Below are 17,130 nucleotides of genomic sequence, written 5' to 3' on the forward strand. Positions count from 1 at the left end.
GGAGGGACTAGTTTACGATTAAGTACTTCTTCGGTGGGTTTTATTGGCAGCTGGCATCCAACGTTATGCAGCATTACCGCCACCTACTGTACTGGAGTGTGGGCCAGAGACAGGGAGAAACTCAAGTCGACCTTCCAGCCACTTTGCTCTTAAAAAAGATAACAAAATATTTGAGATAATATCTAATAACGTACTGCTCAATATACTCTTAACTAATTTCCTGTATCCCCTTCTCCCTCATACTAGATCTCAGCATCTCTCTTTCCCTCTGATACGGCCCACATGGTAGCAATACATGTTACACGGTCTCTGATTCCAGGCAATAATCACACTTTCCTGTTGGATACTTTCTTATCACATTTAAAGTCTTATTCAACCTGATGTGTCCCACCCTTAATCTTGTAAAAATAGCCTCCTCTCTTCTGTCCCTTCCTGCCGTCCTCCCCTCCCGGACTTTCCTCTGTACTTAAAAAAAAATCCCTGCACTTAGTATCTCTTTTACACTGTTCCATATCAGTTTGCAAACAATGTAAAAAATATATTAAAACATATAATTGAGTTAATAAAGCCACACAAACATGGTCTCTTTTTTGCTTTCTTGAGTAAGGCAGCTCCAAAATGCAGGTGTTTCAGCCTAGCTCAGTGCTTTCTGTGGTGATGGGGCTAGCCAGTCTAGGTAGCCATTTGATTAGATGTCTTATGGCTTGGGGGTAGAAGCTGTTTAGAAGCCTCTTGAACCTAGACTTGGCGCTCCGGTACCACTTGCCATGCGGTAGCAGAGAGAACAGTCTATGACTAGGGTGGCTGGAGTCTTTGACAATGTTTTGGGCCTTCCTCTGACACCGCCTGGTATACAGGTCCTGGATGGCAGGAAGCTTGGCCCCAGTGATGTACTGGGTCGTTCGCACTACCCTCTGTAGTGCCTTGTCTTCGGAGGCCGAGCAGTTGCCATACCAGTGATGCAACCCGTCAGGATGCTCTCGATGGTGCATTTTGAGGATCTGAGGAGCCATGCCAAATCTTCTCAGAACGCCAAACGGCGTTCAATGTGCCTCACCCTAATCATTTGGTCTATTTTCACCTCTTAATTTCACCTACTGTTCTAACTTGGTGGTGCACAAATAGCCTATAATCTGTTTTAGAGCCAGGTTTTGCAGTGGTAAGGTGTTGTGACTCTGCTGTTGGGACAGCTTTATGTAGGCCTTAACAGCTTGTGGGCACCGTTTGTCACCGTTATAGTGCAATGAATGTATTGTTTAGTTTTGTGTTGTGTAGTGGCTTTGCTGGCATGCATCCCACTTTTTTTTTGCGCCACCAAGATTCATGCTAAAATCGCCACTGTCCAATGTCTTAAGTAGTTAAACACTCCTCCAACCTCGTGAAAGTGACAAACTGACGTTTTCAGAAGCAGTTTCTGCCTACCTTCATGCTCACACTGCTGGTTTTGACTATACTGCTGCTAGATCAGCCTACCTGTCAATAATGAGTGATTTGGCGCATGCGCACTTGGTCAAAAACACTACATAATTCCAGACAAGACATTGTTTTCTGTTGCTTGTACATCATTATTTATACCTTTTTTGGAAGTACATACCGGGCGTGACGGCAGTAAATGAAGATAATTGCTCAGCCAAACAGATAATTGCTCAGCCAAACTCCATATTTGGTTAGTAAATTCAAATATTTTGACATTAACATGTGCAGAGCTGTCTAACGGCTCGATCACACCGGCAGTGCGAAAATGATATGCAACATCTGCTACCATTTCTGTCATTCCATCTATGCAACACAATGGTGCAAGGCAAACACAGCATTACATTCGACATGTATGTACCAAAACGTCAAACACTTTCGTTGTGATCGAGGCGTATTTTTTCATAGTCATAGTCTGTCTCCCCCTTTTAGCCGACTAAACTCAACGATTACGATGCAGTTGTGCGATAAGTAGTGTGAGTGGACTGGAGCTCTGACCTCACATAAAATTTTATTTTTGTTTTAAAACGACTTATTTAAGCACCCAAAGAGTAGCACACATAACAAAGTCGTGACTCGTGTTTAATTGGGCTATTGTTTGAGCACTGAAATAAAACACCTCATTATGTGATGCCGGAGCTCCAGTACTCCTGCACTTCTCAACTCCATTGTAAATCATGGAGTTTCGTTTAATCGTCTATCTCCCCCTCTGCCCAGACGCTGGAGCAGGACGAGGAATATAAGAGCAGTCGCACGTTGTAGCAGCTCACAAAGCAGGCGAGCCTGTGAGAATATTTAGCTAACGTTACGCCTGCAGAATAATTTGAGGAAGAATTGAGAGAAACAGGTAAGTTAGTTATGCATTTGTTGCCGAATGTTGTGCATGATTGGTCACGTTAACTAGCTAGCTAACATCTTTGTAACGTTAGCTGCTTTGTTTATTCTGTTCAGTGGATAACGTTAGCTAGTTAGCTAACAGTAATACATGCTGGCTAGCGTGTCTTTCAGTTAGTTTCACATGTTTTCGCCCGTGTGCGAGCGAGTGTGTGTGTGAGAGAGAGAACTTCAGTGTACGCTAACTCGTGATAGTTTGACTCCCAAACTTCAAACACTGTTTTTGGCTATAGCAGCATGGTGAATCAAGTGCAGAGAGTCGAAGACACATGGCGAACATGCAGCAAAAGCGACTCAAGTGGCGCGAGCAACAGCGGTTGCGAGAGTTCCAAGGAAAGCTCTCGCTCCTCGACGCCGGTGTTGGACACCGACCGCACGGACAGGCTACGGGACAAGATGCGCCGCCGGACGGAGTCGGGCGACCACTGGTTTTCCCTCGAGTTCTTCCCCCCTCGCACTGCAAGTGGAGCTGTCAACCTCATCTCTAGGTATGTAGCAGAAGCTTTGGCTTGTTCTAGTAACTCAGCACTTAGTTTTGAGTTGGAAAACTATCACCTGTTGAAATGTATCACCTGCTAATCAATGCAAATTTCTCTCCATTTTATCCCAATTCAGATTTGATCGCATGGGCTCAGGGGGGCCCCTGTTCATAGACGTTACCTGGCATCCGGCAGGGGACCCGGGTTCGGACAAGGAGACCTCCTCCATGATGATCGCTAGCACAGCGGTCAACTACTGTGGCCTGGAGAGCATCCTTCACCTGACCTGCTGCAACCAGACCAAAGAGAAGATCACTGGGTACCTGAGCAAAGCCAAACGCCTTGGCCTGAAGAACATCATGGCTCTAAGAGGAGGTAGGGCCTTTTTGCATGGACTAGGGTGACATTGTACCCAGACCCAGTTCTAAGGTCGGTTTTCACTTTTATTTTCTTAAAGTGGAGCTGACAGTGTTTTAATTACTTTGCAGCTCTGAAACCGACATTCATATCAGTCAAATATATCAAATTGGTTGTTTATGCTACAAAACTGACTTGAGAAATAAAAAATGTGGTTCTAGTTTACTCAATTTCATGATGTAGAGGAAGGCATTTTTGGCAGAATAGATGGATGCATTTCAATGCATGATTAATTAGCTAATTCACCAATACTATTCTTGGTAGTCCAACAAATATTGCTATCAGTTTGTCTACCAAGGCCAGCTGTGGTTTACAAAAACCTACAAATGTATCAAAGGCTATGTATGTCAATACAATCAAAATAGCAAGAGGCATGACAACAAGTCAGTCATAACGTGGCAAATAGGCTAAATTATCTATACTGAGCAAAAATATAAATGCAACATGTAAAGTGTTGCTCTCGTGTTTCAGGAGCTGATATAAAAGATACCAGATATGTACCATGCGCACAGTTTTTATTTCTGTCAAATTTTGTGCACAAATTTGTTTACATCTCAGTTAGTGTGCATTTCTCCTTTGCCAAGATAATCCATTCAACTCACAGGTGTGGAATATCAATAAATTGATTAAACAGCATGATCATTGCACAAGTGCACCTTGTGCTGGGGACAATAAAATGCCACTCTAAAATGTGCCGTTTTGTCACACAACACAATGCCACAGACGTCTTCAAGTTTTGAGAGAGGGTGCAATTAGCATGCTGACTGCAGGAATGTCCACCAGAGCTGTTGCCAGAGAATTTAATGTTCATTTCTCTACCATAAGCCACCTCCAACGTTGTTTTAGAGAATTTGGCGGTATGTCCAACTGGCCTCCCAGCCGCAGACCATGTATAACCACGCCAGCCCAGGACCTCTACATCTGGCTTCTTCATCTGCTGGATTGTCTGAGACCAGCCACTCGGACAACTAATGAAACTGAGGACTATTTTAATCTGTGATAAAGCCCTTTTTGGGGAAACCGCATTCTGATTGGCAGGTCCTGGTTCCCCAGTGGTGGGCCCATGCCCTCCAAGGCCCAGTCATGTGAAATCCATAGATTAGGGCTTGATGAATGTATTTCAATTGACTGATTTCCTTATATGGCTCTCAAATAAGCAAAGAGAAACAAGACATGCAGGTCAGGAAGCACAGGATGTACTTAACACCCGACAAGGCCAACATCCCCATCGTTGGCAAGAGGAAAGAGAAGCAGGCACAGAGGACACAGTGGGGTGCCTCGTAAGGATCCTCATTTAGCCCGATTTAACCGGTGCATGTGTATAGCCTCGTTACGGTTATTTTTCAAATGCCTTTTTACTGTTTTATTTTTTTATTTCTTATCTATTGTTCACCAAAAACTTAAATTGCACTTTTGGTTAGGGCCTGTAAATAAGCATTTCACTAAGTGCTATACCTGTTGTCACGTGCACCGAATACAAACTTTGATTTGATCAGGGAAGTGACCAAGAACCCGATAGTCACCCTGACAGAGCTCCAGATTTCCTCCGTGGAGATGGTTGTCCTTCTGGTAGGTTCTACCATCTCTGCAGCACTCCGCTAAACACCAGTCTCAAGGTCAGCAGTGAAGAGGTGACTCCGGGATGCTGGCCTTCTAGGCAGAGTTGCAAAGAAAAAGCCATATCTCAGACTGGCCAATAAAAACAAAAGATTAAGATGGGCAAAATAACACAGACACTGGACAGATGAACTCTGCCTAGAAGGCCAGCATCCCAGAGTCGCCTCTTTGCTGTTGAGACTGGTGTTTTGTGAGTACTATTTAATGAAGCTGCCAGTTGAGGACTTGAGGCATCTGTTTCTCAAACTTGACACACTAAAATACTTGTCCTCTTGCTCAGTTGTGCACCGGGGCCTCCCATTCTTTCTATTCTGGTTAGAGCCAGTTTATGCTGTTCTGTGAAGGGAGTAGTACATAGCGTTGTACGAGATCTTACATTTCTTGCATGGAATAGTCTTAATTTCTTAGATCAAGAATAGACTGACGAGTTTCAGAAGAAAGGTCTTTGTTTCTGGCCATCTTGAGCCCGTAATCGAACCCACAAATGCTGATGCTCCAGATACTCAACTAGTCTAAAGATGGGCAGATTTATGGGTTCTTTAATCAGAACAACAGTTTTCAGCTATGCTAACATAATTGCAAAAGGGTTTTCTAATGATCAATTAGCCTTTTAAAATGATAAACTTGGATTGGCTAACACAACGTGCCATTGGAACACAGGAGTGATGGTTGCTGATAATGGGCCTATGTAGATATTCCATAAAAAAAATCTGCTGTTTCAACTACAATAGTCATTTACAAGATTAACAATGTCTATACTGTATTTCAAAAAAAAAGTTCAGTTCTTTTAATGGACAAAAAAAACGTGCTTTTCTTTCTAAAACAAGGACATTTCTAAGTGACCCCAAACTTTTGAATATGTGTGTGCATTAAAAAAATCTCAATCAACCAGTCTATTAATCCTTTCAGGTGTATTTTGTGGCTTTTTGTGAACACTTTCTATTGATCTAAAGTCGCGCTGTTGCTACTGCCGTTAGACAAATGGTCCACTTCAAAGTGAATGATGGCAGGCCATGTGGCAAAATACTTATTTGCATATAGGCCTACTGTAGCTCTGATTGGCTCCTGAACAAGACTGACGTTTTATTTACTTAAGTACCTTATTAATTGTGAAATGAACGGTCGCTTTCCCACTCTATCGCTCTAGAATTTTCACACATGCCTTACTGTCAATTTCAAACCTTGTGAAAAATTACCATCAGTGCTCACTTCTCAGAATAGTACCCCAAAAAAAGCTTAACGTGAACAGATTTGAATAAGATTTTATGTTGCTAAAATGCTGTCAGTTCCACTTTTAATTGTTATTGTTAGGATTTGGGGAGGGTGAGCTGATCCTAGGGACAACTTCTACACAGCAAGGTTGCTCCATTTTAGGAATGTTTGTGTGTTTTTGAGGGTCACCCTGATATTTTGGAGAGAAGTTTCTGTTTGAATGATTGCAGCCTGTTGCATCACTCTCACTCGGCAAGATCTTCACATTGCTGCTCAAGCTCTCGTCCTGTCACTCTCATTGGAGCCTCTTGCATCATTCACTCTTCAATATTTTTGGTTTGCATTTATGCTCGTGGTCACATATCGCAGAGTCTGAGTGAACCTTTATTTATCCAGGTTTTTCTCATTGAGATGATGTGTCTTTTTCAAGAGTCTTGGCTAACTAGCTAGGACTCATTGTAACAAATTCCCAGTAAACACCATGTTTTCCTGATCTCTTTATAGATCCTATGGGGGCTGACTGGGAAGAGGAAGAAGCGGGCTTCAACTACGCCACAGACCTAGTCAAACACATACGCTGCGAGTTTGATGACTACTTTGACATCTGTGTTGCCGGTACGTTTGAAGCAAAATGTATTTATTTGTATCCCCACTTTTGATAAACTGGCCCTCCTGAATGTTTTGGTACACATACTGGAGAGCTCTTTGTCTATACCGATTCATCATCGTTCACACCCTCCTAACAGTAAGCTTTAACTTGCAATGAGGAATGGCTTTCTGACAATGAGTAACTAATATCTGAAAATTGTAGCTACCTGTATACATCTCTCTCTGTTTCCACCGTGCATTCCACTGATTTCAAAAATCTGTCAACTTCTTCTGTGACAATACTGTTAATTGACATTTCTTCTGATGACAGTGATGGGGGAAGACTTCAATGATGCCCCCCCCCCCTAAATCAGGGATTTTTTTCATAGTCGGATTAATTTTTTGATTAGTCCTAGAGAGACATAATGGCATGTCCTCCAGAAAGTAGTCCATCAAAGTAGTAGCTATTAACTTCAGGGCCGCAATGCAACACTTTCAGTTCTTCATGATATCTTTCCAAAAAAATGCCACGGTAGGAAGGATTATCCACACATACTGAGCAACTCATGTTATAGACCGAAGCATGCTACATGGCAGACAATCCAAACTCATCTCTCGGGCATGTCCAGCCCATCCACTATCTCAACCAATCATGGCTAGCCGGTAAGTTCCTGTATCTTTCCGTGGCTAAACCAAATAGGCTCGTAATAAAAACATCTTATTTACAGATGGCATACAAGTTTGTTAATAAGGCACATGAAAGTTCACACGTTCCAGAAGGCAATTCTGCCAAAAAAAAACATATGTTTTGTAAAATGAATCTCCTGCGAGGTAGTGACGTGTGACATGTATGCCTAGCTTCTTGAAACTGGTCACAAATGTGACCTCTACACACACACACACACTGAGCATTAAAACCCTTTCATTGTGGCAGGCTACCCCACTGGCCACCCGGAGGCGGAGAGCTACGACGAGGACCTGAGACATCTGAAGGAGAAAGTGGACGCTGGCGCCGACTTCATCATCACCCAGCTCTTTTTCCGGGCTGACACCTTCCTCAAGTTTGTCAGAGACTGCAGGGCCATAGGAATCACCTGCCCCATCCTACCAGGCATCTTCCCTATCCAGGTACTGTTGGATATGGGCCTAAACTAGAGGTCGGGTGGGTGGGTGGGGGGGGATGTAAATAAAGCACTAACTACTGTAAGTCGCTCTGGATAAGAGCGTCTACTAAATGACTAAAACATGTCATGTTTGTGTGTGGAGTGATGAAAGGCTACATTTGTCAAAGGTTTAAAGGGAGGGGTAGTCTTTTTGAACAGAACATTCTTTCTAATGTGATAGCAAAGATGTAACAAATGACCAAGTACGCTCAGTGCTATTCAAAACTATTTTTTTTCTCATAATTGGACCATTGTCCCTTGGAATTTTTATAAATTCTACATTGATACCAGTCAATACAGAAATGTAACACTCCCACCGTGACGTGTGTCATTTGTTATTTTTTTGTTGTCTTAAGTGTGTCTGCAATGTGAGAGTACATCAGTTGCATGGAGACATTTGCTCTTTACATTTTGTTTTTCTGTCAGTACCTGAACCAGTAGGATTTGTTTTCCAGGGCTACCAGTCTCTGAGGCAGCTGGTCAAACTGTCCAAGCTGGAGGTGCCCGAGGAGATCATGCAGGTCATCGAGCCCATCAAGGACAACGATGCGGCCATCCGCAACTACGGCATTGAGCAGGCTGTGGGCATGTGCCGCGTGCTGCTGGAGAGCGGCGAGGTGCCGGGCCTCCACTTCTACACGCTGAACCGCGAGGTAGCCACCATGGAGGTACTGCGGCAGCTGGGCCTGTGGATCGAGGACCCCAGGTCTGTCAATTGCGCTAGATTGGTTATCTTTCAAACACTTTAGGTTGCGCTTGATTTAGCTTACCCAGTATTTAGGGGGAAAACCTCAAACGAATGGCATGTTCGACTTCTGAGCTGTCATATTTTAACACGTAGTGTGGGTACCATTTTGTAATCGTGTGTATTACAGCACTTTCATTAGACCTGGAACATTTAACAAAGATTTCACCATGTGAAGTCATTTCTAACTGGCTAGGTGTTAGAATGGAATACGCGCAGTCTTGCTTGTTCCTAGTACTGATGGAGGGTTTGGGGTCTACTTGGATTGCCAGGCGGACACTCCCCTGGGCGGTGAGCGCTCACCCCAAACGCAAAGTGGAGGACGTGCGGCCCATTTTCTGGGCCTCCAGACCCAAGAGCTATATCTACAGAACACAGGACTGGGATGACTTCCCCAATGGACGATGGTGAGCAACACTGGAGAAAAACTTCAGAAAGTTTGTGGCCACAATTTCTCACCTTGGCTAGTTTGTTGTTGTAAATTATGTTGTTCATTCAAGGCCTTTTCACACTACTGGACTGAGCCAAGCTATAATGTGAATCAGGGATGTATAATGTGAACAAGTACTGTATAATCAGTGAACGGGCAATGTCCCCAGGTCTTGTCAACTTGGCTCTGTTATTTCAGGGGAAACTCGTCATCTCCGGCCTTTGGTGAACTCAACGATTATTACCTGTTCTACCTGAAGAGTAAGTCGTCCAAGGACGCCCTGCTGAAGATGTGGGGCGAGGAGCTGACCAGCGAGCAGAGCGTCTACGAGGTCTTCACCAGCTACATCACGGCCCAGCCCAATGTTGCCGGACACAAGGTGACACTCGGACCTCTACACTTTGGCGTGAAAACAGACCGAAACTGAAACCTTAACTTTCTTTCATTAGGCGCCTCATAAATACAACCATGTGCATTATGACAACCACTTAAAACAAGAACCTAAACCCTTGACTTGCACTTTGCTCGGCTGATGTCTCCTGACCTCTCGTCTTCTAGGTGATGTGTCTGCCGTGGAATGACGACCCGCTGGCCCCGGAGACCAACTTGCTGAAGGACGAGCTGGACAAGGTAAACCGCAGGGGAGTCCTCACCATCAACTCCCAGCCCAGCATCAACGGCAAGCCCTCCTCAGACCCCATCGTGGGCTGGGGCCCCCCTGGTGGCTACGTCTTCCAGAAGGTAAAGTTCGGCGTCTGTGGTTTGGTTGTGGGGATGACCAATTATGTCTTATTATATAAAGGCTCATACATGCTTATATTACTGGACCTGTATGCTTAATGTAACGTTTTCCCAAAAAGAATAAGGTAGGCCTAGTAAAAGGAGTGGTCAGGGGGGTGTACACTTGGAACACTATTTAGAAATACCCATAAATCCTTTAGAATTATCAAGGATTACTACTGGTTTAGCAAAATTAAGGCGGTCACAGTTTTTCTCTCATGTTATTGAGAGTAGGTTGATTCACAATCTTTCCTAGAAATGAAAGTGCATGAATAAATCAGTCTTTTGTGGTATTGTTGATCGGCAGTGGAGGTTTTTCAAACTTAACAGTTCTTGTATCACATGCATACCAATCATGAGATGACATGAACCTTATACTGTGCCACATTTACAAATCCAACAGGCTTATCTGGAATTTTTCACCTCAAGCGAAAATGTCACCGCTCTCCTCAAAGTGCTAAAGAAGTACGAGCCTCGCGTCAACTACCACATCGTCAACGTTCACGTAAGTTCTCAACGACAGGCATTACATCTACACATATTTTGTGAATTGGAACAGTTTGCTAGAAAGATCTACTGGCTGATTTTTGTATCCATCTACAGGGTCAGAATACTACGAACGCCCATGACATGCAACCCAACGCTGTGACATGGGGCATCTTCCCTGGCAGGGAGATTGTCCAGCCCACTGTGGTGGATCCAGTCAGCTTCTTGTACTGGAAGGTAAGGTCAAAGATCATCTCATTAACCTACTGGGCCCCTTCCAGGAACATTACCCTCTATGCACTTGTGTAGATATACAGCAACTGGATAGGTGTAAGCAGTTCAGTGAAAACGCCTATCAGCAAGATGGAGTGTGCTCGGAGTTGTTTCTGGTTGTGGACTGTGCCCATGACTCAGATGAGTTCGTGGAATGGTTCTCTAACATTTTAAAGAGATTTTAGTGGAGTATGGTATTTGAAGTACAGTTTTGAACCCTCTACATCTTTATGAGCTTGAGTGTTTGACACAACCTCCCGTGAAGCCTTTTCAAAACCAGAATTTTGTGTGTAACTTCATCAGCAAGCTGTATCAGTTACCAGAGCTGTAAAGATTAATCTTTAGCGCCACACCTGAACCCCCCCCCTCCCCCTTCTGGAATGTGTTGTGTTAATTGTTCTCGCCTTCTTTTAATAGGACGAGGCCTTTGCCCTGTGGATCGAGCAGTGGGCCAAGCTGTACGAAGACGAGTCCCCATCACGTATGATCATCAAGTATATCCACGACAACTACTTCCTTGTCAACCTGGTGGACAACGACTTCCCTTTGGACAACTGCTTGTGGCAGGTCATCGATGACATGTTTGAGCTGCTTGACAACCCCCCGGAGGAGCAACCCGCGGAGCAAACTGCAGAGCAACCCAACGATGAGCAATCCGACAAGGAACAACCTGGAAAGTAACCATGGCGATAGCCACCAATTGAGCAATTGAGCTGCTTTCGATAACTTTTCACTCAACAAACACCACAAAGTACTTAACTACAGTATTATACCATACAGTATATACTTTAAAAATATATACTTAAAAAAAAAAAACTATATTATTATCTGGAGGATGGATCTTAATCAAGAGGTTCTTCAGTGAATGAATATGATGACAAATACAGTGCATTTGGAAAGCATTCAGACCCTTTCACTTTTTCAACATTTTGTTACGTTACTGGCTTATTCTAAAATGGATGATCCTTTTTTTTATTTAATCAATCTACACACAATACCCCATAATGACAAAGCGAAAACGTGATTTAAAAATAGTTGCAAATTTATAACAAAATAACTGAAATACCTTATTTACATAAGACCCTTTGTGATGAGACTTGAAATTGACCTCTGGTGCATCCTGTTTCCATTTATCATCCCTGAGATGTTTCTACAACTTGATTTGGAAAGGCACACCCATCTAAATAAGGTCCCACAGTTGACTGCATGTCAGAGCAAAAACCAAGCCATGAGGTCGAAGGAATTGTCCGTAGAGCTCTGAGACAGGATTGTGTCGTTGCACAGATCTGGTGAATGGTACCAAAAACATGTCTGCAGTATTGAAGGTTCCCAAGTGGCCTCCATCATTCTTAAATGGAAGAAGTTTGGAACCACCAAGACTCTTCCTAGGGCTGGGCGTCTGGCCAAACTGAGCAATTGGGGAAGAAGACTTTGGTCAGGGAGGTGACCAAGAACCCAACGGTCACTCTGTCAGAGTTCCTCTGGAAATTGGAGAACCTTCCAGAAGGACAAACATCTCTGCAGCACTCCACCAATCAGACCTTTATGGTAGAGTGGCCAAACGGAAGACACTCCTCAGTAAAAGGCACATGACAGCCCAATTGGAGTTTGCCAGAAGGCACCTAAAGGACTCTCAGACCATGAGAAACAAGATTCTATTGTCTGATAAAACCAAGATTGAAATGTTAGGCCTGAATGCCAAGCGTCACGTCTGGAGGAAACCTGGCACCATCCCTACGGTGAAGCATGGTGGTGACAGCCTCATGCCGTGGGGATAGTTATCAGTGGCAGGGACTGGGAGACTAGTCAGGGTTGTGGGAAAGATGAACGGAGCAAAGTACAGCGAGATCCTTGATGAAAACCTGGTCCAGAGTGCGCAGGACCTCAGACTGGGATGAAGGTGAACCTTCACAACAGGACAATGCAGAAGTGGCTTCAGGACAAGTCTTTGAATGTTCTTGAGTGGCCCAGCCGGAGCCCGGACTTGAACCCGATCGAACATCTCTGGCGAGACCTGAAAATGATTGTGCAGCGGCGCACCCCATCCAACCTGACAGAGCTTGAGAGGATCTGCAGAGAAGAATGCAGGTGTTTCAAGCTTGTAGCGTCATCCCCAAGAAGACTCGAGGCTGTAATCGCTGCCGAAGGTACTTCAACAATATACTGAATTAAAGGTCTGAACTTATATGCATTTTTAATTTTGAGAAAAATGAAATGTTTTGTCATTATGGGGTATTGTGTGTAGATTGATGGACAAAACAACAATTTAATCAATTAGAATGAGGCTGTAACAATGTGGGAAAATGAAGGGGTCTGAATACTTTCTGACTGCATTGTAACACAGGGAAACGTTTTGTAATTTCTAAACCATTTTAATTGTGTGTTTGGTGTATCTATCTAAACGTATGTGGACACCTTCAAAGTAGTTGATTCGGCTAGTTCAGCCACACCCCTTGCTGACAGGTGTATAAAATGGAGCAAACAGCCGAGCATTCTCCTTAGACAAAGTGGCATCGTGATAGGATGCCACCTTTCCAACAAGTCATTTTGTCAAATGTCTACCCTGCTAGAGCAGCCCCGGTCAACTGTAAGTGCTGTTGTGAAATGGAAACATCTCGGAGCAACAATGTTTCAGTCGCGAAGTGGTAGGCCACATAAGCTCACACAACGCGACTGCCGAGGGCTGAAGCACATAGCGTGTAGAAATCATCTATCCTCGGTTGCAACACTCACTACCATTTTCCAAACTACTTCTAGCTTCATGAAATGGGTTTCCATTGCCGAGCAGTCGCACACATGCCTAAGATCACCCTGCGCAATGTGAAGTGTTGGCTGGAGTTGTGTAAAGCTCATTGCCATTGGACTGGAGCAGTGGAAACACGTTCTCTGGAGTGATAAATCACACTTCACCATCTGGCAGTCCAACGGGTGAATCTGGGTTTGGCGGACACCAGGAGAACGCTATGTGCCCCAATCTATAGTGCCAACTGTAAAGTTTGGTGGAGGAATAATTGTCTGGGGCTGTTTTTCATGGTTTGGTTAGGCCCCTTAGTTCCAGTGAAGGGGAAATCTTAACGCTACAGTATACAATGACATTCTAGACAATTCTGTGCATCCAACTTTGTTTCAACGTGACAATGCCCCCATGCACAAAGCGAGGTCCGTACAGAAATGGTTTCTCGATCTGTGTGGAAGAACTTGCTTGCCCAGAGTCTTGACCTCAACCCCATCGAACACCTTTGGGATGAATTGGAACGCAGACTGCAAGCCAGGCCTAATCGCTCAACATCAGTGCCCAATCTCACTAATGCTCTTGTGGCTGAATGGAAGCAAGTCCCAGCAGCAATGTTCCAACATTTAGTGGAAAGCCTTCCCAGAAGAGTGGAGGCTGCTATAGCAGCAAAGGGGGGACCAACACCATATTAATGCCCATGATTTTGGAATGAGATGTTCGACGAGCAGGTGTCCACATGCTTTTGGTCATGTATGTACTTGAGGGTGAGAGAATGGTGGTATATTGGAAACTGTTTTTCATTATGTGAATTTAAGAGCTGTAGACTAGAGCATTTCGTAAGACTAAACTCTCTTTTAAACCAAAGTTTAAATTGAGAAATACAAGGATATTTCTCCTGACGAGTCAGGGTTACCAGAACACACAAGCATCGACAGACTTGATTTGTGATTACCATTGTAATCTGCCATAGACAATCATTTAAAATAATACACACTGAGCTGCTGCTAAGATGTCACCTGAGGCCTTAACTAACAAGCATTTAAGCAGTGACCTCACTGCTTTTATTTTGTCTTTCTCTGTTTTATATTTATTACCGTTGTGCAACGTCCATTGAAAAACAAGCATACTTTACATGTTGCATTGAGCACAATGTGTGATTCATTTAATTTTCTTCTCCCTGATGTGTACATGGTTGTTTACACCAGGGGTTCCCAAGCCTTTTCACTCCTTCCAGTATTGGGGAACATCCTGTGCCCCCTTTTTTGTGCACACCCCATTTTTATTTCTATGGGCACAAACACCGTTCTGGAGACACTGTTCATACCACTCTTGTTGGTGGAGAACATTTAGCACATTTGAAGCTTATTTACTGCAATTCTACACATTTTGTCTTGGGTGCAAATAATACAAATAATATTGTGGGTTTTTTTAAAGCACGTTTTCTTGCATTTCAATACATTTTGCCATGTCTAATGTGTATTCATGTGATATTTGAGTTCACATTTTTATCACTATCTTTTTTTTTTTCTTCTAAAAACCGTCAACTGACCTGGGCTAGTTATAAATGGCTCTAAAAATTTTAATTGCACCTCATGCATTCTATTATAACTTTCAAGAGTAAGTTTAAAGCTAGACTGACTTCATTTTTAAAACTTTTTTTGGTGTGGGGGTTGCGGAGCGGGGACCACCATGCTCTACAGTTTGGGAACCACTGGTTTATTCAGCTATACCTTTTTGCATGATAAGTACAAAGTCCATGGGATCTCACCACCTGATGGCACAAATTAGGGATTTCCCCTTGGAACATAAGCCTGTGACTTGTCAGAAAGGGATTGGATGATCCTTCTAGACAGATGTATCACTGCCCCTGTGGCCGATGTGAAGTCTAACCATATCCCACTGCAAACATTGGAACAACTTATCTCTTGAGCCTGCTGGCCTATAACCTACATAAAATGTACTGCACTTGCCTGGAGTCTAAGCATTAAGTTATGTTCAAATGTACAGTTGAAGTCAGAAGTTTACATACACCTTAGCCAAATACATTTTAAAATTTAATTTTTCACCATTCCTGACATTAAATCCTATAAAAATTCCCTGTCTCAGAATAACAATGGATTATTTATTTAAACTTTTATTTTATTCATCACATTCCCAGTGGGTCAGAAGTTTACATACACTCAAATAGTATTTGGTAGCATTGACTTTAAATTGTTTAACTTGGGTCAATTTGTTTCGGGTAGCCTTCCACAAGCTTCCCAAGTTGGGTGAATTTTGGCCCCTTCCTCCTGACAGAACTGGTGCAACTGAGTCAGGTTTGCAGGCCTCCTTGCTCGCACATACTTTTTCAGTTCTGCCCACAAATTTTCTATAGGATTGAGGTCAGGACTTTGTGATGGCCACTCCAATACCTTGACTTTGTTGTCCTCCATTTTGCCACAACTTTGGAAGCATGCTTTGCGTCATTGTCCATTTGGAAGACCCATTTGCGACCAAGCTTTAACTTCCTGATTGATTGTCTTGATGTTGCTTCAATATATCCACATAATTTTCCGGTCTCATGATGCCATTTATTTTGTGAAGTGCACCAGTCCCTCCTACAGAAAAACACCCCCACAACATGATGCTGCCATCCCCGTGCTTCACGGTTGGGATGGTTTTCTTTGGCTTGCAAGCCTCTCCCTTTTTCTGCCAAACATAACGATGGTCATTATGGCCAAACAGCTTTATTTTTGTTTCATCAGACCAGAGGACGTTTCTCCAAAAAGTATGATATTTGTCCCCATGTGCAGTTGCAAACCGTAGTCTGGCTTTTTTATGGTGGTTTTGGAGCAGTGGCTTCTTCCTTGCTGAGCAGCCTTTCAGGTTATGTCGATTTTAGGACTTGTTTTACTGTGGATATAGATACTTTTGTACCTATTTCCTCCAGCATCTTCACAAGGTCCTTTGCTGTTGCTCTGGGATTGATTTTCACTTTTTGCACCAAAGTTCGTTCATCTCTAGGGGACAGAACTCGTCTCCTTCCTGAGCGTTATGAAGGCTGCGTGGTCCCATGGTGTTTATACTTGTGTACTATTGTTTGTACAGATGAATGGTACCTTCAGGCGTTTGGAAATTTCTCCCAATGATGAACCAGACTTGTGGAGGTCTACAATTAGTTTTTCTGAGATCTTGACTGATTTCTTTTGATTTTTCCCATGATGTCAAGCAAAGAGGCACTGAGTTTGAAGGTAGGCCTTGAACTACATCCACAGGTATACCTCCAATAGGCTAATTGACATCATTTGAGTCAATCAGAAGATTCTAAAGCCATGACATAATTTTCTGGAATATTCCAAGCTCATTAAAGGCACAGTCATCTTTAGTGTATGTAAACTTCTGACCCACTGGAATTGTGACAGTGAGTTATAAGTTAAATAATCTGTCTGTAAACAATTGTTGGAAAAATTACTTGTATCATGCACAAAGTAGATGTCCTAACTGACTTGCCAAAAACCTATAGTTTTTCAACAAGAAATTTGTGGAGTGGTTGAAAAACAAGTTTTAACGACTCCAACCTAAGTGTATGTGAACTTCAACTGTATATCTCACCTGAGGTGCGGAAGGTAGCTTAATGGTTAAGAGCGTTGGACCAGTAACCGAGAAGTTGGAAAATCTGCCGAGATGCCCTTATTTCTCCCAAAAGTCACTTTAGAAAAGAGTGCCTGCTAAATGACTAAAATGTAAGCCATATTGCTGCCATTGGTAGATGCCAACATGATTTCAATAGAACCCTGTTAGGCATGGTGGCACAGAATCCAAATATTCAACCCCCTCCTGTCAAAAACAAGAGTCCACAC

General features: G+C 43.3%; 1 protein-coding gene across 4 annotated transcripts; it reads left to right on the forward strand.

Annotated features, from left to right (window-relative positions):
• Positions 1–1,519: 1,519 nt before the first annotated feature.
• Positions 1,520–15,326, forward strand: LOC109907962 (methylenetetrahydrofolate reductase-like). Of its 4 annotated transcripts, none has more exons than XM_020506277.2 (13): positions 1,520–1,666; positions 2,191–2,320; positions 2,601–2,855; positions 2,983–3,221; positions 6,597–6,707; positions 7,615–7,808; positions 8,299–8,549; positions 8,861–8,995; positions 9,217–9,397; positions 9,577–9,759; positions 10,202–10,303; positions 10,402–10,521; positions 10,975–15,326. In XM_020506277.2, exons 3-13 carry the CDS (start codon positions 2,605–2,607, stop codon positions 11,236–11,238), a joined length of 2,031 nt encoding a protein of 676 aa, XP_020361866.1. In that variant the 5' UTR covers positions 1,520–1,666; positions 2,191–2,320; positions 2,601–2,604; the 3' UTR covers positions 11,239–15,326. The 4 variants fall into 4 exon arrangements, with proteins under 4 accessions (XP_020361866.1, XP_020361868.1, XP_031649998.1 ...); XM_020506279.2 differs by having other exon boundaries at positions 2,604–2,855; XM_031794138.1 differs by lacking the exon at positions 1,520–1,666 and adding an exon at positions 1,710–1,826.
• The last annotated feature ends 1,804 nt before the right edge of the window (positions 15,327–17,130 follow it).

Source organism: Oncorhynchus kisutch, linkage group LG17, assembly GCF_002021735.2.
Source record: "Oncorhynchus kisutch isolate 150728-3 linkage group LG17, Okis_V2, whole genome shotgun sequence".
Taxonomy (NCBI): Eukaryota; Metazoa; Chordata; class Actinopteri; order Salmoniformes; family Salmonidae; genus Oncorhynchus; species Oncorhynchus kisutch.

Excerpts from the sequence above, each read along its gene's own strand:
- LOC109907962 (XM_020506277.2), top strand. The coding sequence starts at position 2,605 with ATGGTGAATCAAGTGCAGAGAGTCGAAGACACATGGCGAACATGCAGC. Across the intron at positions 2,856-2,982 it reads GCTGTCAACCTCATCTCTAG|ATTTGATCGCATGGGCTCAG; the intron begins GTATGTAGCAGA and ends ATCCCAATTCAG. Across the intron at positions 7,809-8,298 it reads CAGGCATCTTCCCTATCCAG|GGCTACCAGTCTCTGAGGCA; the intron begins GTACTGTTGGAT and ends TTTGTTTTCCAG.